At 41.2% G+C, this 24,977-nt stretch overlaps 1 protein-coding gene across 5 annotated transcripts in view; it reads right to left on the bottom strand.

The window, feature by feature from the left end:
- Nucleotides 1-398: 398 nt before the first annotated feature.
- LOC137412061 (uncharacterized) overlaps nucleotides 399-24,977 on the bottom strand; it is a 43,013-nt gene continuing 18,434 nt past the window's right edge. For all 5 annotated transcript variants that reach the window (XM_078780491.1, XM_078780492.1, XM_078780490.1 and 2 more), the window contains exons 3-11: nucleotides 17,423-18,027; nucleotides 14,646-14,750; nucleotides 14,268-14,387; nucleotides 7,689-7,793; nucleotides 4,379-4,507; nucleotides 4,055-4,186; nucleotides 3,050-3,172; nucleotides 2,786-2,941; nucleotides 399-1,648 (exon numbers count right to left, since the gene is read on the bottom strand). In XM_078780491.1, the coding sequence (XP_078636617.1) occupies nucleotides 1,469-1,648; nucleotides 2,786-2,941; nucleotides 3,050-3,172; nucleotides 4,055-4,186; nucleotides 4,379-4,507; nucleotides 7,689-7,793; nucleotides 14,268-14,387; nucleotides 14,646-14,750; nucleotides 17,423-18,027 (1,655 nt within the window). In that variant the 3' untranslated portion in view covers nucleotides 399-1,468. The remainder of the gene's footprint in view (nucleotides 1,649-2,785; nucleotides 2,942-3,049; nucleotides 3,173-4,054; nucleotides 4,187-4,378; nucleotides 4,508-7,688; nucleotides 7,794-14,267; nucleotides 14,388-14,645; nucleotides 14,751-17,422; nucleotides 18,028-24,977) is intronic.

The following is a 24,977-nucleotide window of genomic DNA, read 5'->3' as shown; positions in this document are numbered from 1 at the left end:
TCCCAACTCAACTCTTTTGTTCCTTTTTTGACGTATTTGTGGAGCTTCCTTCCTGCTCCAGTGGCTGCTGGGAAGGCAATGGCAAACCACCCAGTATAAACATTGCCAAGAAACTGCTTTGGTAGCACCGGTGCTCTGTAACAGAGTATGGTACATCAGAATCAGAGCGTAACCCTCTTACTTGGCAGTTATTGTCTTTACTCCTCTATTCCCTGTCTCCTCTTTTCTTGTACATTCATCACCTTTCCTTTCATGTCTGCTGTTGCTACACTGCCCGACTATCATTACATTACCATTTTACCCTCTGCCAACTCGCTCTTCCATGAACCTTGTAACTGGGGCATCCAAATAAAAAACAAAGTTCGACAATAAGTTGTTTGATAAATAAGATGCTGCAATAAAGTTTTAATCGTTTATTTCACCATTCCCTCAAATACAGAAAAATTTCCCATTGAATCCCTCATAATCCACCACAATTAATCATTATTGCATGATAAAGGACAAACGAAGTGCAGTTGAGACATCACATTTTAAAGGTGCAGAGATCACAAGATAATGAAAGCAAAATATCACCAATTGACCATTTTGTTGAACAGCAAATCCTCAGAGCTTCAATGCATTGACCACAAGGTGCACTTCAACTGGGACCGAGCAGGACAGGTACACCGAGCTGGTCGTGATAGAGAGTGGGGGTGGATCAAAGGATTGTGAGAAGGGGAAGAGAAATGGTGGATAAATGAAGAGGGTGGAGGCAGCAGGTAGAGGAAAGTATGGGGGTTGAGGAAGAATGGGGGTGGAGGAAGAATGGGAGTAGCTGATAGGAGTTAAGGAGAGTGTGGTGAGTGGGGTGAGTGGATCCGGTTTAGATTGCCCCCCTTTATTCCTCTTTCATTCTCTTCAACCCACCTCTTCGTCCTTCTCTCCTATCTCATGGTCCTCTTTCCTCCCCTTTCCTTCTTTGGACATAGGATCCCCCCTGCCACTCCCACTTCGACCTCTCTCAAAGGGTATATGAAGACTTTGGACGATATGTCTTGCTTGGTCTCAGTTGAAGACCATTCCGTGGTCAAAACGTCAAACTTCTGACCGTGTCTTTTAAGAAAAAAAAAGAAGTTTTTGTTGTATTTTTCAGCATTTTTTTTTTTCAACACAAATCATCCGTTGGATCACACAGTACAACGTTCCTCTTTCAACTTCCAAACTGAGTCTTTCAAGGGTTTTGACCTTCCTCATGAGGGGGGTAAAAGTCTTTGAAAAGGAAACTCACCAGCGTTGAGAAAGTTAACCATTCTTTTTTGATGATTAAAATGAATGGTTCTGCACGAAAAGCAAAGTAAAATATTTTTTGTTGCCAAACTGATCAATTTTAGCCGAGGTTAACTTGTTAGAAGCCGAATAAAAAGCAAGAATAAGCCGTGTGTTGGTCACAAGACCGAAGGCCAGTGTGACTCTTTGGAAAACTCCATCACTATTTTGGCAACTTGGGACACGATTTCTCCAGTTGGGGACATGGCTTCTCCATTTGGGGACACGGTTTGCATACGGGTGGTTTGGTGGGACATGCACCGCACTCATTATCACTGGAGGAAGAGGAGGAACTTGAAGAGGAGGAAGAACTGGAAGAAGAGGAGGAATCACTTGGCTTGGGCTGAGGGAAGAGAGGATGGTCGCTTTATTAGATAGAAAATGTCATTCTGCAAATCCTTCTGACACATTCAATCATTGGCAATAAGACCCTAAACAATACTATAAGTAGCTCTCAAAGCTATTTCACCAAAATGTTCATAGGTTGATTGATATTCATCCATACTCTTTGATCATCACCAGCCCTTGAAAATCTTCTTATGGTTATTATAAACTTTCTATGAGTCAAACGTAAGTTTTTTTCAATGGATTCTAGCAACTAGAAGTTGACAAGACTCTAAGGCTTAGCACCGTGGGAAACGAGGTGCAGACGACGTTTCAAGCACTAGTCATTTGTCGGAGAAAAATAAATGAAGGGTTGATGGTCGAAACATCAGCCACACCTCATTTCTCACAACAGTAAACATACTCGGATGAACTTTGGCCTATGTTGACCTTTTGGCCGAAATTGATCTCCAAAATAGTTGGTGGTTGGTTTCAGTTAGCTGATATGAATATCCGATTCAGATTTGAAGTCAATCGGATTAAAACTGAGGATTTTAGAAATTTGAAAAAAAGTGGTTGACCTTTGGCCTATGTTGACCTTTTGACGTCAAAAATATATGGGATTGTCAGACCACAAAATCTATTATTTGTTGAAGTTTCGTGAAGATCGGTTTAAAATTGTGACCTGTAGGCAAGTATAAGTGAGCGGTCAGAGAAACACACACAAACCGGAGTGATCAACAAACTTGTGAAAAAATTTTTTTTCCAACAAACAAACACTCAAACGCAATACACTCTCCTCTGGCGAGGGTAATAATTCTAAAGACGTATTCTTCTGCATTGCTTAACCTCGACGCTTATTGCACATGATCTTTGACCACGTGACTCCCTACAGTAAAAGCTAAATTAGTTTTTCTGTACTATGACGTAGGCGACGAGACTACTTGGTTGTTACAATCTTTCGCAAACCCTCCTCACTCTCCTCAACACCCCTGCTTTTACAATCACTGTGTTGCAACACACCTTAACCTTCCTTGAGCCAATTACCATACAACCGTTTAGACTCCAAAGTGCAATCATAAATTCGGCTATTATTGACTCAAACAACCTTCTCAACCCTAAGCATTTTGAAAATGAATCCTCCTTTAGCACTTACATCTCCAGGCTTCTTGTTTTTGGCTTTCGCATCCTTCTTTTGCTGTTTCATCATCTTCTTATACTTCTTTCCTTCTTCCTTCATCTGCTTTTTCTTTTTCACTTGCTCCGGTGTCAGGTTTTCATCGGAGTCACTTGAAGTTGAAGAAACCTCAATCTGTGAAAATTTATTAGGAAAAACATTTCAATGACATCTTGCCCATTGCACGGACAAAAACCCATGCACAATTTTGACTTAACCATTTGCAAATGTATGAGAGCTTACATTATTCTTTTTCTTGTATTCTCTCTTCTTTTGCTGCAGTTTCTTCTTACTTTCCTTCAGCTTCTTCATCTCTTCCATATCCGTGGGTGACAGGAAAACAACTGCGCCAGCACATGGAGCACCCTTATGAAGGAAGGGTTAAAGAGGAGACAGCAAATGCAGGTCAATGGTTAGTACTTAAACTACTTACCGCACATCTTAGTCATTTGTGTAAGCAGGATTTTGGGCTGTGCTGCCCTTACATAGGTAACACGAGCAGTGCCTACACCAATAAATTGGAGACTGGAATAATATATCGATCAGACCAGAAAGATCAGGAGGTAGAATATCCCTGAGCATCAAAAATGTGCCAAATGGATTTTTATTGACAATCCGAGTCTAAATCCAAATCCTTAGAATCCCAGGATCTAAATCCCTTAATGCTGTTGCCGTCAGCTACATTTGAACTCCTCAGAATGCAATTCAATATACTCATTAGTAGTGGCCACCATGCATTGCAATACCTGATGACTTCATTCATGTGACCTTTTACCAAGATGGAGAGGCTGGTGTGAAATATAATTTGATTTTACATTAAGTATTCATCAGTCGTCAGCATATATTAATTTTGCTGCAACAATATTTGTTTTCCATTTTTTGGGGATACAAATTGTAGCTTTGGTGGAAGAGTGAGGTCACAAAGGGCAAAAAGGCAATTTAAAGGTAGTGGAGCAGCAGGTGGATGCAACAATCAAGGGAATGAATGTATAGGGGAATTAAGAGACAGGAGGGCAGGAAACAAACAGTAACCAGGAAGTATAATGATTGGGTTAGGTCATGTTAATGGGGGAAAACAAGAACACGGGTCGGGATGGAGCCAATATGAAATGACAGTACACTGCAAACTTGAATTCCTGAATGGAAGAGAGTGATTGAACAGCCTCAGGAAGGCTGTTGGGCAAATGGGTAAAAGGAGGAAAGGGAGAATGATAATGGGTGGTGAGCCTGGATTTTGGAATTTACCACCTTGTTTGCCTTTTTATACGCCTTTTTGGCTTCCTTCTTCCACTTCTTCAAACACTTCAATTGGCATGTATAACTCTTCCAGGATTGAAACTCTTCAGCAGTTAATCCGGTGTCGGAGTCCGAGTCGGAGTCCTAGATGTGGGGGTGTGGGCACATGGGTTGGGATTGTTGGGGAAAATAAATCGGATTGGTGAGTGGAGATGAAGCAAACCTAAGAGCATCAAAAGTGTGATTTACAGTATTACTTTTCATTTGCGATGTGGAACAAAGATTTCCTTGAATTCCCTTCTGGGACGTAAAAAATCAAACGATTTGTAAGCTTACCGAAGCAGACTTGTTTTTTTTCTTGTATTCTTTTTTCTTCAATTTCAACGCCTTAAATTTCTTCTCCAGGTTCTTGAGATCTTCCATTTCTTTGCTTGTCAAGCCAACAGCGGTACTGTCAGTGGCACTCTGAATGTACAGATCAGATGTGTATGAGAAACAGTGAAAGATGGTGGCTCTGAATCCAGGGATGATGACAGCAGAAGACAACTACACTGGTTTGTAACTTTACAACACCAAAATGAGTCAGGCGCATGCGTGTATATATATACGAGGGCCAGTCAATAAGCAATCTTAAAATGGCGATTTAAATTCGAGAATGTAATGTGTGTAGTTGTAGACGACATATGTTATATCTATGGGTTCGAGTATTGTTTTGCCTATTTTAGATCTGGAAACATTGAGCGTATGACGTCAGTAGAGCAGTTCCAAGATGGCAGCTCCATTGGAAGTATGCACCAGGGAGGAGCAACGTTCTGTCATCCGTTTCTTAGGAAGTGAGGGTGTGAATCCCAGTGAAATCCATTGCAGAATGAAGATGCATTATGGTGACGCGTGTTTATCGCTGCAGCAGGTGTATGACTGGGACAGGAAGTTTAAAAGTGGTGTGTCCAGTGTGGCACACGATGCTCGCTCGCGCCGGCCTCACACAGCCGACACACCAGAAATGGTTGCAGGACTTGAGCGCCGTCCTAAGGGAAAACCGTCACATTACGCTCGATGAAGTGGTCTCTGAATTGAACATTCGCCATGGTTCAGCACACCATATCATTCACAATGTACTGAGGTTCTGCAAAGTGTCTGCAAGGTGGGTGCCGAGACAAGTCACACCCGAACTGAAAGAATGGTGAGTGGACGCATGTGAAGAACTTCTGTGACGTTACAAAACAGAAGGCGACGCTTTCTTGCAGTGCGTAGTGACTGTGGATGAAAGCTGGTTCGACTGCTTTCAGCGAGAAACAAAGAGGGCAAGCAAAGAGTGGCGCCATTCAACTTCACCGAAGCCCAAAAAAATTCTGCACACAGCCGTACGCTGGAAAAGTGATGCTGACGCTCTTCTGGGATAGCCGAGGCCCACTTGTACAGCATTACATGCCCAGAGGGACCACAGTCACCAGTGCATCATACTGCAACCTCCATAAAAATGATCTGAAACCAGCAATCAGATCAAAATGTTGTGGACGACTCACTACTGGTGTTTTGCTGAAGCATGACAATGCTCGGCCCCATACTTCCCGTGCAACAGCTGCGACAACATGCATTTTGAGAGTCTTCCTCATTCAACCTACTCACCAGACCTCGACCCTTCGGATTACCACATCTTTGGGCCACTTAGAGGTGGATGGTGGAACCAATTTCCAATCCGATGAAGAGGACGAAGAGGCGGTGCACGATTGGCTACACAAGCAGGCAAAATATTTTTTTCAAAAGGAATCCAGGCATTAGTAAAGCGCTGGAAAAAATGCATTGGACAAAATGGAGATTATGTTGAAAAATAACACAGTTGTTACACACGTACATGCAATAAACCAGATGTGAAAAATATGTTAAAGTTACTTATTGACTGCCCCTCATATATACATATACAGTCACGTGAAAAAGTAAGTACACCCCATGGAAAGTTTTGTCTTTTTCAACATATTTCAACATACAGCTATTTGATCTTCATTTCAACAATATTGGTAAATAAAGGTGATATAACATAACAAATATCATGAAACATTTACATTTTGTAGTCCATTGTATAATTTAAATAAACATAAATGCAAATTTCGCATGTGGAAAAAGTAAGTGCACCCCTACATTTATCACAACTTCAAATACCTAAAATTACAATCAGGTGCACCAGCTCAGGTGCAAATGATGAGAACATCATTAGAGAGGATCTTGGAGGAACCTGCCTTATTTAAACCTCAGACATTTAGTTTGGTTTGCTCTTTGTTGTTGAAGTGTGTGGCATCACCATGCCTAGATCAAAAGAGCTCTCTGAGGCCTTCAGAATGAAGGTTATAGATGCCTACGAGTCTGGGAAGGGATTTAAAAAGAACTCCAAACAATTTGAAATCAATCATTCGACTGGCCGGAAGATAATCTACAAGTGGGGAAGATTCCAAACAACTGCCAACTTGTTCAAGCCAGGCTGCCCCAGCAAGTTCAGCCTGAGAGCAGACCCCAAGATGCTGAAGGAAGTCTCTAAGAACCCCAGAATGTCATCACGGGACCTTCAGGTAGCTCTTGCCACTGTTGATGTCAATGTGCACGAGTCTACCATTGGAAAGAGGCTGCACAAATTTGATCTACATGGGAGGTGTGCCAGGAGGAAACCTTTGCTGTCCAGAAAGAACATCAGGGCAAGAATAAAGTTTGCCAATGAACACCTAGGCAAAGACCAGCACTTCTGGAACAATGTGCTCTGGACAGATGAGTCAAAGGTAGAGCTATTTGGCCACAGTACCAGAAGACATGTTTGGCGAAAACCAAAGACAGCATTTGACCACAAGAACCTGATACCAACTGTAAAGCATGGTGGTGGAAATATTATGGTTTGGGGCAGCTTTGCTGCATCAGGGCCTGTGCAGCTCACCATCATATAATCCACTATGAATGCTTCATTGAACCAGAGGGTGCTTGAGGATAATGTGAGGCCATCTGTCGGAAAGTTGAAGCTCAACCGAAGGTGGACCTTGCAACATGACAATGACCCTAAACATACCAGTAAATCCACCAAGGAATGGCTGACAAGAAAGAAATGGAGGGTTCTGGAATGGCCAAGTCAAAGCGCGGATCTAAATCCCATCGAGATGATGTGGGGAGATTTGAAACGAGCTGTGCATGCAAGAAACCCCTCAAACATCGCACAGCTGAAAGAATTCTGCATGGAGGAGTGGGAAAAAATTTCTCCCAGTAGATGTCAGAGACTGGTAGACAGTTATAAGAAACGCCTACTTGAAGTTGTTTCTGCCAAAGTGGGCAATACCACCTATTAGAGCCAAGGGTGTACTTACTCTTTCCACATGCGAAATTTGCATTTATGTTTATTTAAATTATACAATGGACTACAAAATGTAAATGTTTCATGATATTTGTTATGTTATATCACCTTTAGTCCTTTATCTATCAATATTGTTGAAATGAAGATCAAATAGCTGTATGTTGAAATATGTTCGAAAAAGTCAAAACTTTACATGGGGTATACTTACTTTTTCACGTGACTGTATGAGCAGTACCTATATATATATATATTCATATTGAATGTGACAAAGTTGGGCGATTGTATTTGCAAGCAAAAACACGCTTTATCTGCTTTCACCTTTTTTGCTTTCTTCTTCAAACGTTTAATTTCAGCCTTTGATGTCTTCCAGCATTCAAACTCATCTTTTTCCAGGCCAGTGTCAGATTCGCTGGAGCTGGGGCCCTGGATGTGGTTGTGTGAGCACAAGGGTTGGGATTGTGGGAGAAAAAGAAAATGGTGCAAAAAATGAAATAGTTCATTTTCACTTCTTGATAAGAACAAGAAATGAAAATTATTTGGAAGTATTGTTGAGTACTGCGAATCACGTCCTTAACCAGGATTGCCTTTACCTTAACGATTAGCTCTTTGTGCACAAACTGCTCAAGGTTTTCATTTCGTTGGTTCTTTTGCACAAAATGTTATTGTGAACCCATCTCTCACGTGGTTGTGAAAATGGCTGGTTTAGCCCGTTACAAACAACAGGGGGTGCACACAAAATGCTCGCTAGTTGCTTTGGTAACTTAAAACACTGGTAACTTTGGTAACTTATTTTTTCATCCCTTTCACTTTAGTGTTAATCTGCAGGAGCAACTTTTTCAAAAGGTAATCAAACGTGTTTGTGGTTTATAATATTGTACACCGCTCCTTTCCTATGCCATCTCCAGGCATTGCAAATCGTCATTGCCGGGCACCAAAGGGGGCTCGGCAGTGACGCACGCTGAAAGAGAGTACTCAGTTTTCACTCTGGTTTCTTTCTTGTTGTACACTGCTCCTTTCCTATGCCATCTCCAGGCATTGCAAATCGTCATTGCCGGGCACCAAAGGGGGCTCGGCAGTGACGCACGCTGAAAGAGAGTACTCAGTTTTCACTCTGGTTTCTTTCTTGTTTTCTTGTTTTCTTGTTTTTCTTTCTTGTTTTCTTTCTTGGTTGTCCGGGCGATATCTCAGCCATCCTTTGAGCTAGGAAGCTGAAATTTCGGCACAATAGTGAGCAAGTCCTTTGTCAAAAACGGTATTTTTTTTTTTGATTAATCAATAAATTGAGGAGTTATTTAATTATTAGCGATTATTTAAGTACTTATTTAATTAATCAAATTTCCTTTCTCTTCTGACCATTAACTCAGGCACCTTTTGAGTTAGGAAGCTGATATTTGGACATGCCAATGACCAGGTGATTTGGCTGCAAAGGATATTTTTGATTTATTAATTAATCAATTAATCGATTAATTATTTAATTATTTGATTAATGACAAAAAAAATTTTTTTTTTAAGTTACATATTCTGATGAAATAGTGGTATAGTCTAGTAGGAAGACTAGGTCCCCCTGCACCCCCCGGAGATATACTTCTAATCAGTGTTTCTAGATTGGAAAAAATGTGTAGAAAATGACTAGCTATGGCCCCAAGCTGAAAAAATGTCCCACATACCATTTGTATGCAAATTACTGCTGCCATTATCAAAAAAACGATTTTTGACATATCTCAGCCAATATTGCAGATAATTGAAAAATGAAGGTGTCTAGACCCATGTTTTGAAGGGCATAGATCATGATAGAACTATTCATAACATGATTACATGTGTCTATGGTATACTAGTATGCATATTAATGCTGTAATTACAAAATAATCAGTTTTACAAATGATAAGGATACGTTAATACTGCAGATAACTTAACATGGTACATAAGGGGTCTAAACCCAGGTATTTTCAAGGTTAAATGTCAACAAGATGCTCCTGAGTCTTGCATAGGGGCGGGACATTGGCAGTAACATTGGTACCACTCAACTTTTCTTCCCACCATTGACTTTGTATTGCGAGAGATTTTCACTTGCTTATTTAAAGGTTTCTCACCCAGCCCACGTAAAATCTACCAACTCCTGCTGTTAACTCCCAAACATATTTTTTTATGTTATCCAATCACAGTGCAGAAATGACAGACTAGAGATCCAAATTAGTGCTGCTATAGCTGCCATTTTACATTTCCATCCATGTAACATGCGCGCTCGCGCGCTCGTATCAATTGGTAATGTCGCGCGCTCGTATCAATTGGTAACGTTGATGTTATTGAATACCTCAGTTGAAAGTTCAGTCTTCCATTCCATCTGTGTGTTGTTCTTGGTATTCATCCTCCAATCTAGCCAGGTAAGATGCTAACTATAATGTTACTCACACTCTTGACTTCAGTTTCTGCATGAAATCATAAACAGGCAGAATAACAGCTGAGCCAGCTAGCACCATGTTAGCTAACGTTAAAGCTAGCCTCATCTATGTACAGTATGTTCCTAATGTCGGTGTAACTTAAACTTTTGTTAATGCCAAACATGAGACATATCTGTTGACTTCTGTATATGAATTGAACCAGAAAGAGGCACGACAGCTGAGCTAGCTACAGTAACTTAGCACAATGTTTCATTGGCCTAGATAGCTAACGTTAGTGTGGAAGAATTTAGATGTTTTAGCTATTAGCACTTTTGATGCCACTAAACATGGTTTAGTCAGCTAAAAAGTACCCTAGTGTAGAACATGACTCAGAACCTCTGTTACCTCACTGAAAACTCAGAGCCTCCTTTCACAGGCACTTTTAACATCATTCGTGATTTCTTATTTGTCATTTAACAGTGATGGTAGACATCGACAGCAAGCATGCCCAAAAGAAAACGGAGTGTAGAACCTGCAGCCCAAAGCTCTCCTCCTACATGCATCCTTCATGTACCATCCATGTCTGATCATGGGGATTTCACGCCCCTCCGTAAAATTAAAGGATCTGCTTCAGAAAAACTGCAACTGCTTCAAAAGATCCGGGATAGACGTCTCAACCAACCGCATGACTCCCCATGTCGTATGCAATCAGTATGTGATCAGATCCCGGCAACTCTTCCTGATGACCTAGAAAGAGTAGGATATCACAGCAAGTGTTATAAGCACTTTGTCCGCCACTTTCATCGTCTGGGAGATGATACAGAACCAGGGCCATCAACCTCATCATGGCATCACTCTCCTCGTAAACCAGGAGGTTCTGCTGAACCCATCTTCCCGCCAGAGTGTATATTTTGTGAGAAAGTTGAGACCAAAGATGCTCATCGCAATACTGAGAGGCCTACAACCTTCCCATCCTTTAAAAACAAAGAAAATGCATGGGAGCAAATCGAAACACGGGCTGAGAAAATGGGTCTCTATCGACTCCATCGAAAGGTGAAAAACAAAGACCTCTTTGCATGTGAGGCCAAACACCATCCGTCATGTTTTAAAGCTTTCCGCACAGCATTCTACAACTATGAGCGTGCGATTCACAGAGCCGAAGCACCAAAGGAGCAGGCTTGCATGTCAGCCGCCCATGAAAAGGCATTCAACTCAGTACTGGAACACATTCAAACCCAGGTCATCCAGCAGAATAAAGTTCTACAGCTTTCTTCCTTGCGCTTGCTCTATGTCGAGGAACTGAAACTGAATGGATATGAGAACTCAAATTATCGGTCAGAGAAACTACTGAAACGCCTACAGAATGACCCAATCAAGGAGCATATCCACTTCACGAAGGTTGATCATGACAAATGTGATGTCATTTCTTTCTGGCTTGTGCACAGCTCAAACATAACAGTTTCCAATGCTCTCGCACGAGCATTCACACTCGGAAGCACAAACAAGAACCAAAATGTTGCCCTCCAACTTCGCCAGGGTATTCTACAGGCTTTCAGAGAGTGTAAAGACCAACCATGGCCACCAACAGCTGAAGACATGGAGCTCAATCCTGAAGACATCCTACCTCCAGACCTTGTCCGCTTTCTCAGCGTGCTAATGACTGGCAAGGAGGGCATCGAGACAGAAAAGGTGAAGCGTCTGGTCTTCTCCATTGGACAAGATCTGTGCCGTGCAGTGTCAGATGGAAAATGGAAGTTACCAAAGCACATTCTCCTCTGTGTGACTGTAAGGCACCTGTTCCGAAGCAAACAGCTCACCACAATACTACACAGGCTTGGACACTCTGAGAGCTACGATTTCGCCTTGGAGTTGGAAACTGCTCTCGCCAAGGTCCTGGATGAAGTCTCAACTTATCGTACACCACAAATTGTGACAGGAGAGGGCAACCTTGTATTCCACTGTGAGTGGGACAACTTGAATAAAACCACTACCAGTGTGCACGGCAGCAACATTGTAAACAGTGCTGGAGGAATCATGGTGCAGGAGGTCAAGCCCGGGTTCGAGAGCAGCAAGGACCGAATGCTACCTACCATCAATAGGTCACAACAGCGTAGCCTGAAGGTCGACACACCAAAAACTCTCCCACCCTTGCACTTTACTCGCGTTGGCCCGAAGTTCCCTGAAGGCTCATCATTCACACCGCCAGCAGAGAATGACACAGTCTATGCCACTACGATGCAAGAGTACTACATCTGGCTCTTCATCAGATACATCGGAAGCTGTGGCCTGCAGCCTGTGCCTGGGCTAGGGGGTTTCACCTCTGCAACTGGTTCTCCCCCACCCACCCAGTGCTGCAACTGGCCACTCTCCTGGGGTACTATGTGTTCAGCGGAGAAGACTGCACCAGTGCCTTCAAAGGGAAGGGAAAAGTCGGGCCCTTGAAAAAGCTGGAGAAGAATCCCAGGTTTCACAGGGCATTCGGTGAACTGGGTGACAACTGGGATGCCAACCCTGAGGTGGAGAGGCAGTTAGAAAAATTCACCTGTGTGATGTACGGCCAGAGTCGCGAGTCATCAGTGGACATTGTCCGTGCCAAGCTGCTACGAAAAATGGTGGGAGAGGACAAGACCCTCACATCCAAGTCCAAGGTTGATCTGGCTCGCCTTCCTCCATGCCAGTCTGCCCTGAAGCCGCACATCCAGCGTGTGAACCACCGCGTAGCATTGTACAAAAGAGCCGATCAACCTATCATCGAAAAGCCAAAACCTTATGAGGAGCAAGGATGGATAAGGACTGATGAAGGACTGTTGAAACCAATGTGGTCCAGTGGTCCCATCCTACCAACCTCACTGGTGGATCTTCTGAACACAGGAGAGCACGAAGAGGAGGAGGAAGAGGAAGGAGAAGAAGAGTTTGACTCTGACGATTTCGATGAAAATGATGATGACTGACTCAGTGTAGAATCACTAATGCTAATGATGTTTATCTAAAACAAGCAAGAGAAGAGTGGTCACATTGAGTGCTAGGACTATTTTGACAGTTGTAATATTTAGAAAAATAAAACTTTGTGTTAACGTCTGTGTAGACGGACCTTAATATGAGTCTATTATTTCGTAAAACTGTGATTATTTTGTAAATAAAGCACTAATTAGCATACTAGTATACCATAGACACATGTAATCATGTTATGAATAGTTCTATCATGATCTATGCCCTTCAAAACATGGGTCTAGACACCTTCATTTTTCAATTATCTGCAATATTGGCTGAGATATGTCAAAAATCGTTTTTTTGATAATGGCAGCAGTAATTTGCATAAAAATGGTATGTGGGACATTTTTTCAGCTTGGGGCCATAGCTAGTCATTTTCTACACATTTTTTCCAATCTAGAAACACTGATTAGAAGTATATCTCCGGGGGGTGCAGGGGGACCTAGTCTTCCTACTAGACTAGTAGTTTATGTGTTCTCTGACCAAATTGATTAATAATTTAATTTTTTATGATTATTTATTTATTTTCATTATTAATCATTTATTTATTTTCTTTCTCATTTGGCCAATATCTCAGGCACCTTTTGAGCTGGGAAGCTAATATTTGGACATGAGTGACCAAGTGATGTGGCTATCAAGGATATTTTTGATTTATTGATTAATCATTTCATCTATTAATTATTTATTGATTAATCGATTAATTAATTTATTGAGTAATCAATTAATTATTTAATTTTTTATAAATGACTTATTTAATTAGATTTCTAAAAGATACATCTTCGGATGAAGCACTAGTGGTTTAGTTATGCGATTAGCTAATTGATTATGAAAATATTTTGTGATAATCTTTTATTGATTTTAATTATACAATTAATCAATCAATTAGTGTACACCTCTCCCTCCCAATGCAGCCTCAATGAGCTGCACTGCGGTATTGCCGGGCGCCGGAGGCGCCCCGGCAATGCCGCGCTGCAGCATATTTAATTATTTGGCATGGGGCGGTGTACTTTGAATGTATGTGTACTTGTTTGTACTTCTGGTCAGGGTGCTCCCACCAATACGGTCCGATAAGCTGTTTATTCACATGAATACTGCATTTGCTCAAGGAGGAAAAACCCTTTGGGGAGGTAAGATATTATTAATTGTATTAATATTGCTTTGTAATAACAGTAATATTCTGCTATTTTTAGTGTTGTTACTTTTCTTATTAGAAGTGGTTTTGGAAAAACGCTACGATAAAGCTATCTTAACATGGATATACACCTCAACACGCAACTTCCTTGGCAGGAAAAACCCCATTTGGGTGGGGTGGACGTTAAATCGCTACAACCTTAGTCTCCCTGACAAGTTTGGTTGCGATTGGATAAGTAACGAGCGAATGTATCACGATCAAAAATCGTCAGGCACACAGAAAGGCAGACACCAACAATTGCGTATTTTAGTATGATTGTCAAGCAAACTTTAGCTCAAAAATCCTCGTTTGCTTAAACAGGGAGGCTGCAAACACATAAGCTGTCTGGAAGCTCACCTCCTTATTTTTCTTGTGGATCTTCTTCTTCTCCTTCCAAACTTTCATTTGAGCCTTCTTCTTTCCTAACTCCTCCCTCTCCATGGGACACAGGCCACATGTGCCATCACCGCATCCCTCCTGAAAAGAGGGGTCAAAGAAAGAAAATGAAAACGGAGGGCGGTATATAAACTTTCATTGAAATTCGAGGAAAGCCAGGCAAATCTTCCAAAGGATGGGGGTCTTTGAGCCTCTTATGGAGCACTACTCTTATACATTTAAATTTGTCTGCAAATGATAATTTCATCTCTCCTACAAAGGCAGGTATTGATGTCCTAAGTCTGTGAATGTTTCAGGAAACGCCATGGATTTTTCTGCTTTTGATCCACGTCGACCCACCTTGTTCTTTCTCTTGGCTTGCCTCATCTTGCCTTTCAAAATCTTCATTTCAAGTTTAATCTTTCTGCATGATGCATTCTCTTCGGCGGTCAGCCCATTGTCACACTGAAGAGAAGCACACAAGTGAAGAGGTCAGGTTATCGATCAAATCACAGGGAAGAATAGAAGACTGCGAGTGAACGGAATGATAGAATCAAGCACAGAAAATTGAGAGGAAAAACAGATCTTGGGATTTATATTTTTCGACTTGGAGAATATTACATAGCACTACCCATTGGTTGCATTCTAGTCCTCGACCCAAGTTGCCAAGAGGGCATTAAGAGTCGACCACGAAGCGTGGAATGGTGTCACATGTAGACAAACCAAGTGGAACAGGCAGGGAATTCAATATCGATACAGTAATTATCCTCAGACTCTGTTTCCATAAAATTAGAATCCAAATCGTTATCACCTCCACCACCAAAGGTGGATGGAGGTTATGTTTGCACACCTGTCTGTCTGTTTGTTTGTGAACAAAATATCTCAAAAAGTTGTGGACGGATTAGGACGAAATTTGGCAGAGATGTAGTGTATGTGACAAGAACGAAATGATTAGATTTTGGTGATTATCTGGATTCGGATACTTGAATTTTTTAAATGATTCTTCCTCATTGGGAGATATTGGGCCAAAAACTATATACAGCAGGATATCTCAAAACGTTATCGACGGATTTGGACGAAGCTTGGTGGAGAGATTGGGTGTGTGACAAGGACGAATCGATTCGATTTTGGTGAAGATCTGAATATGGATTCGGATACGAGAATTATTTAATTATTAAAGTGATTCTTCACCATTGAGAGATCGGGTGAAAAGCGATAATTCTCGGAACCCACATGACATTTTAAAAAGTTATGGACGAGTTATAACTCAACTAGGTGGATGATTTGGTTTGGTGACAAGAACAAGCCGATTAGATTTTTTTTTTCAGGTTCGAAGCCAGATCCGGCCTATCAATGGAATTCAAAACATAAGTGTTCAGCTTGGCGGAGGTATGCGCTCCACTGAATGCCGTTCTAGTTACTGCTGTGTTCAACTGGATTTGAGACCACATTCACTGGGATGCCATTTCAATTTCCTCACCAGGAAACCGCCATTGTACCAGGGTATACGCCATGAAACAGAAAACCAAATACTGCATTGGAGTCATCAAAGGAACCACAAAAAAAGGTAAAGAGGAAAGATGGAGTCATCAGGAGGAACCTGGATAGGATTCGGGTTTCAGCCGCTACTCCACAACCCTCAAACCCATCCAAGCACAGTCAAATGAACCTTCCAGAAAAGAAAAAAAATGCTACAATAATTCATTTCTCCGAAGACATATAGATAAAGAAAGAGAGAAATAAAGAAGAAGCAAGAATTATAATGTACAAGCATTCTGAGTATTGCGCTACAATACATGGCCCCTACCAAAGTTCAAAGTGCCATAACTTTGTCAAAAATGATCGAATATGCAAATTTATGCACGGTTGATGCTGGTTTTCAAACTTGATCTGAGGTATGCTGAGACACATGTGTGTCACGCCTCGCCTCGTTGATAAGCCCGCAAGGTCGCTCCGTGCAGCGGCCTGCATGTATTGCACTGCGTGAATTATATAATTTATTACCAGCTCACGGCGTGAGGTACTGGCGATTCAAGAGATATACTTTTTTTTTTTCTCGTTTAATTAACGATATCTGCCAAACCACGTGCCCTATCGCAAATTCCAAAATGACATTTTAGTAGATTGACATGCTGAACAGATTTGTGAAGTTTCCCCTCGATTGGATCAAAAATGAGGGAGGAGCTCGGTTTTAAAGGTTCATGCTTAAAAACGTCATAACTCTGAAACCATGTGACGCATGAGGTCATGCTCACTGACCTTTTTGTTCGTCGTGTGTATGCGATTCTGCCTGCAATGTTTGGCCTCGATCTGTTCAGCCGTTGCAGAGAGAAGGGGTTTTCGTGTTTTCACGAAAAACAATATGGCGGCCGAACCACGTGACCTGTGACGTCATAATTACCATTAAAATATTCTACAGACCGAGTCCCTCCTACGGTGAAAATTTGATCTCAATCGGTCCTATTATTGCTGAGAAATTGGTTTTAAAAATAAATTAAAACTTAAAATGGCACTGAGTTGAGGATCATCAGAATTATCAGAATTCCCAAAGTTCAAAGTGCCATAACTTTGTCAAAAATGATCGAAACGTCGTGAAGTTCGAACTTGATCTGTAACTTATCATGAGGAAACCATGTGCCAAGTTTGAAATCTTTAGCATTAAGCGTTTAGAAAAAAAGTCCGGAAAACTGTTCTTTGCGTGACGGACTGACGGACTGACGGACTGACAGACGGAGGGACGGCGTGCAAGCCTATAGTCCCCTCTGGTGTACACCGGTAGGGGACTAATAAAGAGAAATATGAAGAAGTAGAAAGAAATGTGAAAGGAACAGAGATGTTGGGAAGAACCCAGATAGATATATTTCAGCAGTTCTTCCTCAGGCAAAAATGCAGCAACATTTACAAGTTACCAGAGGTTCATCAGCGTGGAAGCACAGTGCACACAGCATCAGGATATGATACAATCGTAATGAAACAGAAAACCAAATACTGCAATGGAGTCATCAGAAGGAACCCAAAAAATTGTACGGTCTTATCCGTTTGGCATAGGCTCAATATAATCTTTGTCAAAGGCTCGACATCAGCACAGAACCCAGTATTTCACAAACACAACACATACATCACCCTCTAATACAGACCTCTTCAGCCTTCTTCTTATTTTCCTTCTTCAACTTTTTCAATACTTTCTTCTGCTTCTTCTTTTCCTTCTTTTCCTTCTCCCTATTCATCCATTCAGCAGTGCCACAAAATCCCACTGGTGGTGGTGGACCAACACAGACAATTGGAGCAGGAAGCCCGCATGGACCAATCTTCATTGGTGGAAAGCCTGGATAGTCAGGCCCAGGCGGACATACTGCAATATGGGGATCAGGCGGACATACTGCAATAGGGGGCCCAGGTGGGCATGGACCAATCTTCATTGGTGGAAAGCCTGGATAGTCAGGCCCAGGCGGACATACTGCAATATGGGGATCAGGCGGACATACTGCAATAGGGGGCCCAGGTGGGCATGGACCAATCTTCATTGGTGGAAAGCCTGGATAGTCAGGCCCAGGCGGACATACTGCAATATGGGGATCAGGCGGACATACTGCAATAGGGGGCCCAGGTGGGCATGGACCAATCTTCATTGGTGGAAAGCCTGGATAGTCAGGCCCAGGCGGACATACTGCAATAGGGGGCCTAGTCGGACATACTGCAATATCGGGCGGTTCTTTTCCAGGCTCATAATTAGGCTTTGTATCTGTTGGGGAGAAAGGAAGGGAGGGGCAACAGGGGAGATAAATAACCAAAAAAAATTCAACTCGTTAAAACTAATGTCACTGAAAACATCTTCATTACAATATTTGAACTAGAATAACACTCAGTAGAGAGCATACGTCCACCTGGTGAACAGTTTACGTTTTGTATCTCAGAGTAGACCAGAAAATCACAATACAGAATCTTACTATAATTCACCAAATGTCTGTCTGTCCGTCCGTTCATTCGAAGGTACCGCAAAAACGGCTGAACCGATCGCAACGATATTTTGGGTGGGTAATCCTGGGACCCCCTGGAGTAAAATAGGCTGTATTGTTTTTCCAATTTCAGCTGTGGTCTCCAGCATTTTCAGGTTTGGACTCCCGCATAACGTTATTTTCCCAGGTACCGCACAAACGGCTGCACCGATCGCAACCTGTCGAATGAAAACACACAGTTAAAAATAATGACCTCAGACAAAGACCTTTTATAAGGACATGGGATGAATCCCTGCTTGAGAGAATGCCAACCCCCTCCCCGCCATCACAGCCTACTCTCCAACTCACAATCCCACGAGATATGTGGAAAGGACGACCAAAAACCAATTATCTTGTTTTTGATTCATATTAAATATCATTAAAAGTAAATAATGACCTTGGCCAAAGTTCAAACGACGTGGGTTTGATCTCGACATGAGAGAATTCCACTAAGCTATTTGGGCGGTGTATAAGCTAACAGATCGTTGTCTCCATCGATCTTTCCAAGGCCGTAACACCCATTGGCTCAAAATCCTTTTAACTGTTGACTTGGTAGTTTTTACAATGAAGGAAACATTAACAATGTTGTTGAGAGTTTATTACTCCCACCAGAGAGTAATGCATTCGATCGTGTCTGTCCATGTGTGTGTTCGTGTGTTCGTGAACAAAGATATCTGGAAAAGTTCTGAATGGATTTGGATGAAAGTTGGTGGGATGATTGCCCTTTGGATAAGGAAGAATTGTTTAGTTTTTGGTGACGCTCAGGATATTATTCCAGATCCAGGAATTTTTTGAAGGATTTTTTTACCATTGGAAGATAGGTCTCAGCAGCAGCCACCCACGGCGGGAGTATGCGCTCTATTGAGTGACGTTCTAGTTTTTTTATGTTAATGCTAATTAATTTGTGATTGGAGATATGCTGTTTGGAATGAAAAAAAAGATATCGAGTTCAAGTGAATGACGGAATGCCATGATGGTTTCTACCTTCTAAACATGAAATTCGCCGATCGCCATATGCATATTCGCCACGGACCCACGATCAATGTTTCTGTACGTGAACGTACCCATTTGTTTGCGTACGGGTACCTTTTTCATGGACATCCTTCACGAACATGCTGTCCATGTCTGACGTGCGACTGAAGGTGCTACAGGAATGTGGAATTTATTGGTTTCATGCTTTAGCATTCGCCGTTTCTGTATTGTCTGTCTGCTTCTGGCCCCCCACCCGTGCATAGCACGGGTACCTCACTACTTTATATAATGTAGAAACATTCTTCACAAAAATTGAATCGATTCTTCCTTGTCACACACACACAATCTGTCCAACAAGTTTCGTCAAAATACATGCGCAACTTTTTGAGATATCTGCTTTTTGAACATCGTTTTTGGCCCTATTTCCCAATGGTGAAGAATCACTTAATAAATTAAATAATTCTTATATCCGAATCAATTCAGATCTTCACCAAAATCTAATCTATTTGTCTTTGTCAGACACACAACCGGTCCACCAAGTTTCGTCCAAATCCGTCCACAACTTTTTGAGATATCCTACTATGTATCGTTTTTGGCCCCATCTCTCAATGGTGAAGAATCACTTTCAAAATGACCAAAATCTAATCATTTTGTCTGTCACATACGCTACATCTCTGCCAAATTTCTTCTGAATCCGTCCACAACTTTGAGATATTTTGTTCACAAAGGGACAGACAGACAGACATGGGTAAAACAACCTCCATCCACCTTTGGCGGCGGAGGTAATAACGTTGATGAGAGCGGAAATAAGGAAAAATGAAAGCCTGGTTGGTGCTGTTCAGTAAAGCATGTCCTGTTGTCCCGTGAAATGGCAGGCAGGTCGGTGGTCTTTCCGTCTTCTACCGACTCCTCTCTGGCCTTGCCCCCCCAGCTCTCTCTGGGCTCTGTCCCCCAAATATTCCTACAGGTCGCACAAGATCTACCCGCAACCCTCTTATGGTTAAACTGCCAAAATCAAGACTCTCTGCTCACCTTCAATCCTTCATTCCTCTTTTCTCCCGCCTCTGGAACAAACTCCCTCACTCTCTTCAATCCGACTCCACCCTCCAGGTCTTTAAAACAGCTGTTCACCACCATCTCTTATCTTCCCCCATCCAAAACCTTGATCTTTTCTACCCCCGCTAATTTCACCCCAAATCCACTTTTTTGAAATACCAACTTCTGTCCGGGAAGTCCTTGGTGTCCTTGTGTTTTATACTTCTCCCACCCCCCCCCCCCCCCTTCCCACGCCTCCTCCCCCCAAGCCCTCTCCCTCCCACACATCTCCCTGCTCTCAAATGTTATGTTTGTGTGCTTCCCCTTCTCTCCCCATCTTGTCTTCCGCTCCCTCTTTTTATATATTTTGTTTGTCTGGTGGATTTGTTTGTGAAATAAATGTTAGCTCTTACACGAGCCTCGATTCAGTATACAAAAAAAAAAAAAAAATCTCAACCAACTTTGCAACATTAATTTAATATAAAATATCTGAGGTGGAGGGTAAAGGGTGAGGAAGTGGTGATTCAGTTGCTCTCGAGCCACCCCCTCGTCAACGAGGTACCTTCATTCATTAAAATTACTTTAATGTGGTTTTTCTACAAAGGATATCATTATACAAGATATTCCATAACACCTGAAGCTTGACACTGCTCCAGGACATTCTTCGTATGTGGACGAGGAATCAAATTTCCAAGCCCAAAATGCCCTCCATCGTATCCAATGAACGCTGCCCTTGAAGCATATAACACACCGTGTCTTGGTGAAGCAAATGCTCAACGATAACGAAGCAACATCTGAGTGAATGAAAATAAATATACTGGAAGGTTTACGCGGTGAGGGACAGGAGGAGTGGCCTCGTCGCACCCCCAGTTGTTTGAAACGGGCTAAACCAGCTATTTTCACAACCACATTAGAGGGGTTGAAGGAATGTAGCGTCACAGTAAACCGCAATGGTTGCCTCTCGGTGACCATGCAGTTTTGAACTTTATTTATTAATAAAAAAGATTCTCACATGAGAGTATGACCGTGAGTGGTCGTTCAATTTGCTCAAAGCATTGTGACCAGATTGCAGTATCTTAAAGACGATGTGCAAATTTTGGAATGCTTTTTACATCTTGCTTTATGTGTCTTTTTGAAAGTGCTTGTTTGGCATTTGGAATGCTTTTTACATCTTGCTTTATGTGTCTTTTTGAAAGTGCTTGTTTGGCATTTGGAATGCTTTTTACATCTTGCTTTATGTGTCTTTTTGAAAGTGCTTGTTTGGCATTTGGAATGCTTTTTACATCTTGCTTTATGTGTCTTTTTGAAAGTGCTTGTTTGGCATTTGGAATGCTTTTTACATCTTGCTTTATGTGTCTTTTTGAAAGTGCTTGTTTGGCATTTGGAATGCTTTTTACATCTTGCTTTATGTGTCTTTTTGAAAGTACTTGTTTGGCATTTGGAATGCTTTTTACATCTTGCTTTACGTGTCTTTTGAAAGTGCTTGTTTGGCATTTGGAATGCTTTTTACATCTTGCTTTATGTGTCTTTTTGAAAGTACTTGTTTGGCATTTGGAATGCTTTTTACATCTTGCTTTACGTGTCTTTTTGAAAGTGCTTGTTTGGCATTTGGAATGCTTTTTACATCTTGCTTTATGTGTCTTTTTGAAAGTACTTGTTTGGCATTTGGAATGCTTTTTACATCTTGCTTTACGTGTCTTTTGAAAGTGCTTGTTTGGCATTTGGAATGCTTTTTACATCTTGCTTTACGTGTCTTTTTGAAAGTACTTGTTTGGCATTTGGAATGCTTTTTACATCTTGCTTTATGTGTCTTTTTGAAAGTACTTGTTTGGCATTTGGAATGCTTTTTACATCTTGCCTTTTGTGTCTTTTTGAAAGTGCTTGTTTGGCATTTGGAATGCTTTTTACATCTTGCTTTATGTGTCTTTTTGAAAGTACTTGTTTGGCATTTGGAATGCTTTTTACATCTTGCTTTATGTGTCTTTTTGAAAGTGCTTGTTTGGCATTTGGAATGCTTTTTACATCTTGCTTCATGTGTCTTTTTGAAAGTACTTGTTTGGCATTTGGAATGCTTTTTACATCTTGCTTTATGTGTCTTTTTGAAAGTGCTTGTTTGGCATTTGGAATGCTTTTTACATCTTGCTTTACGTGTCTTTTGAAAGTGCTTGTTTGGCATTTGGAATGCTTTTTACATCTTGCTTTACGTGTCTTTTTGAAAGTGCTTGTTTGGCATTTGGAATGCTTTTTACATCTTGCTTTATGTGTCTTTTTGAAAGTGCTTGTTTGGCATTTGGAATGCTTTTTACATCTTGCTTTATGTGTCTTTTTGAAAGTGCTTGTTTGGCATTTGGAATGCTTTTTACATCTTGCTTTATGTGTCTTTTGAAAGTGCTTGTTTGGCATTTGGAATGCTTTTTACATCTTGCTTTACGTGTCTTTTTGAAAGTGCTTGTTTGGCATTTGGAATGCTTTTTACATCTTGCTTTATGTGTCTTTTTGAAAGTACTTGTTTGGCATTTGGAATGCTTTTTACATCTTGCTTTATGTGTCTTTTTGAAATTACTTGTTTGGCATTTGGAATGCTTTTTACATCTTGCTTTATGTGTCTTTTTGAAAGTGCTTGTTTGGCATTTGGAATGCTTTTTTACATCTTGCTTTATGTGTCTTTTTGAAAGTGCTTGTTTGGCATTTGGAATGCTTTTTACATCTTGCTTTATGTGTCTTTTTGAAAGTGCTTGTTTGGCATTTGGAATGCTTTTTACATCTTGCTTTATGTGTCTTTTTGAAAGTGCTTGTTTGGCATTTGGAATGCTTTTTACATCTTGCTTTATGTGTCTTTTTGAAAGTGCTTGTTTGGCATTTGGAATGCTTTTTACATCTTGCTTTATGTGTCTTTTTGAAAGTGCTTGTTTGGCATTTGGAATGCTTTTTACATCCTGCTTCATGTGTCTTTTTGAAAGTGCTTGTTTGGCATTTGGAATGCTTTTTACATCTTGCTTTATGTGTCTTTTTGAAAGTACTTGTTTGGCATTTGGAATGCTTTTTACATCTTCCTTTATGTGTCTTTTTGAAAGTGCTTGTTTGGCATTTGGAATGCTTTTTACATCTTGCTTTACGTGTCTTTTTGAAAGTGCTTGTTTGGCATTTGGAATGCTTTTTACATCTTCCTTTATGTGTCTTTTTGAAAGTGCTTGTTTGGCATTTGGAATGCTTTTTACATCTTGCTTTACGTGTCTTTTTGAAAGTGCTTGTTTGGCATTTGGAATGCTTTTTACATCTTGCTTTACGTGTCTTTTTGAAAGTGCTTGTTTGGCATTTGGAATGCTTTTTACATCTTGCTAAATGTGTCTTTTTGAAAGTACTTGTTTGGCATTTGGAATGCTTTTTACATCTTGCTTTATGTGTCTTTTTGAAAGTGCTTGTTTGGCATTTGGAATGCTTTTTACATCTTGCTTTATGTGTCTTTTGAAAGTGCTTGTTTGGCATTTGGAATGCTTTTTACATCTTGCTTTATGTGTCTTTTTGAAAGTGCTTGTTTGGCATTTGGAATGCTTTTTACATCTTGCTTTACGTGTCTTTTTGAAAGTGCTTGTTTGGCATTTGGAATGCTTTTTTACATCTTGCTTTATGTGTCTTTTTGAAAGTGCTTGTTTGGCATTTGGAATGCTTTTTACATCTTGCTTTATGTGTCTTTTTGAAAGTGCTTGTTTGGCATTTGGAATGCTTTTTACATCCTGCTTCATGTGTCTTTTTGAAAGTGCTTGTTTGGCATTTGGAATGCTTTTTACATCTTGCTTTATGTGTCTTTTGAAAGTGCTTGTTTGGCATTTGGAATGCTTTTTACATCTTGCTTTATGTGTCTTTTTGAAAGTACTTGTTTGGCATTTGGAATGCTTTTTACATCTTCCTTTATGTGTCTTTTTGAAAGTGCTTGTTTGGCATTTGGAATGCTTTTTACATCTTGCTTTACGTGTCTTTTTGAAAGTGCTTGTTTGGCATTTGGAATGCTTTTTACATCTTGCTAAATGTGTCTTTTTGAAAGTGCTTGTTTGGCATTTGGAATGCTTTTTACATCTTGCTTTATGTGTCTTTTTGAAAGTGCTTGTTTGGCATTGTGGGTACGAAGCAGAACAACACGCTCCTCCAGTCATGAGACTCCTGGTTCGTGTTGTGTCGGTGCCCGCGGTTGTGCCAATCCATTGCACAAACGAGACGATGACGGCTAATTAAACACTGCGAAACATGACAGGCCTAAAGGAAGCTAGGCCACGAAGCAGGCTGGAGATTCATGGCTTAAATACAAACAGCTGTGAAAGAGGGATATTTACAAAATTACAGTAGATCAATACCCTGAACCAGGGGGTGGGCTGGCAGGATGGCAGGTACGCACACTCAACTCTAAGCTGTCTAGCCTGGGTTTGAATCCCAACCCAGCTATAAAATGGCTTCCCGGAGATTCACAGGTCGGGTGATTCATCAATGTGTGCGCCTTCCCTCGGATGGATGTTAAACAGGCGTCCCGTATGCTAGCATTAGTTATGAATGAACGTTGAAGACCCCACGATGTCCCTTGCGAACAGTACAGGCGAACCATCACTGGAACCCCGACCAAATTACACATTCCTGCTCCAACTACTGCTGGAAAACTACCCAGTATAACCCTCGTCAAGAAACTGATTCGGCAGCACCG

The sequence above is a fragment of the Myxine glutinosa genome, chromosome 6 (genome assembly GCF_964187855.1).
Source record: "Myxine glutinosa chromosome 6, kmMyxGlut1.1, whole genome shotgun sequence".
NCBI lineage: Eukaryota > Metazoa > Chordata > Myxini > Myxiniformes > Myxinidae > Myxine > Myxine glutinosa.
Note: the sequence above shows the minus strand (reverse complement) of the source record. Positions and strands in the feature narration are given on the sequence as shown.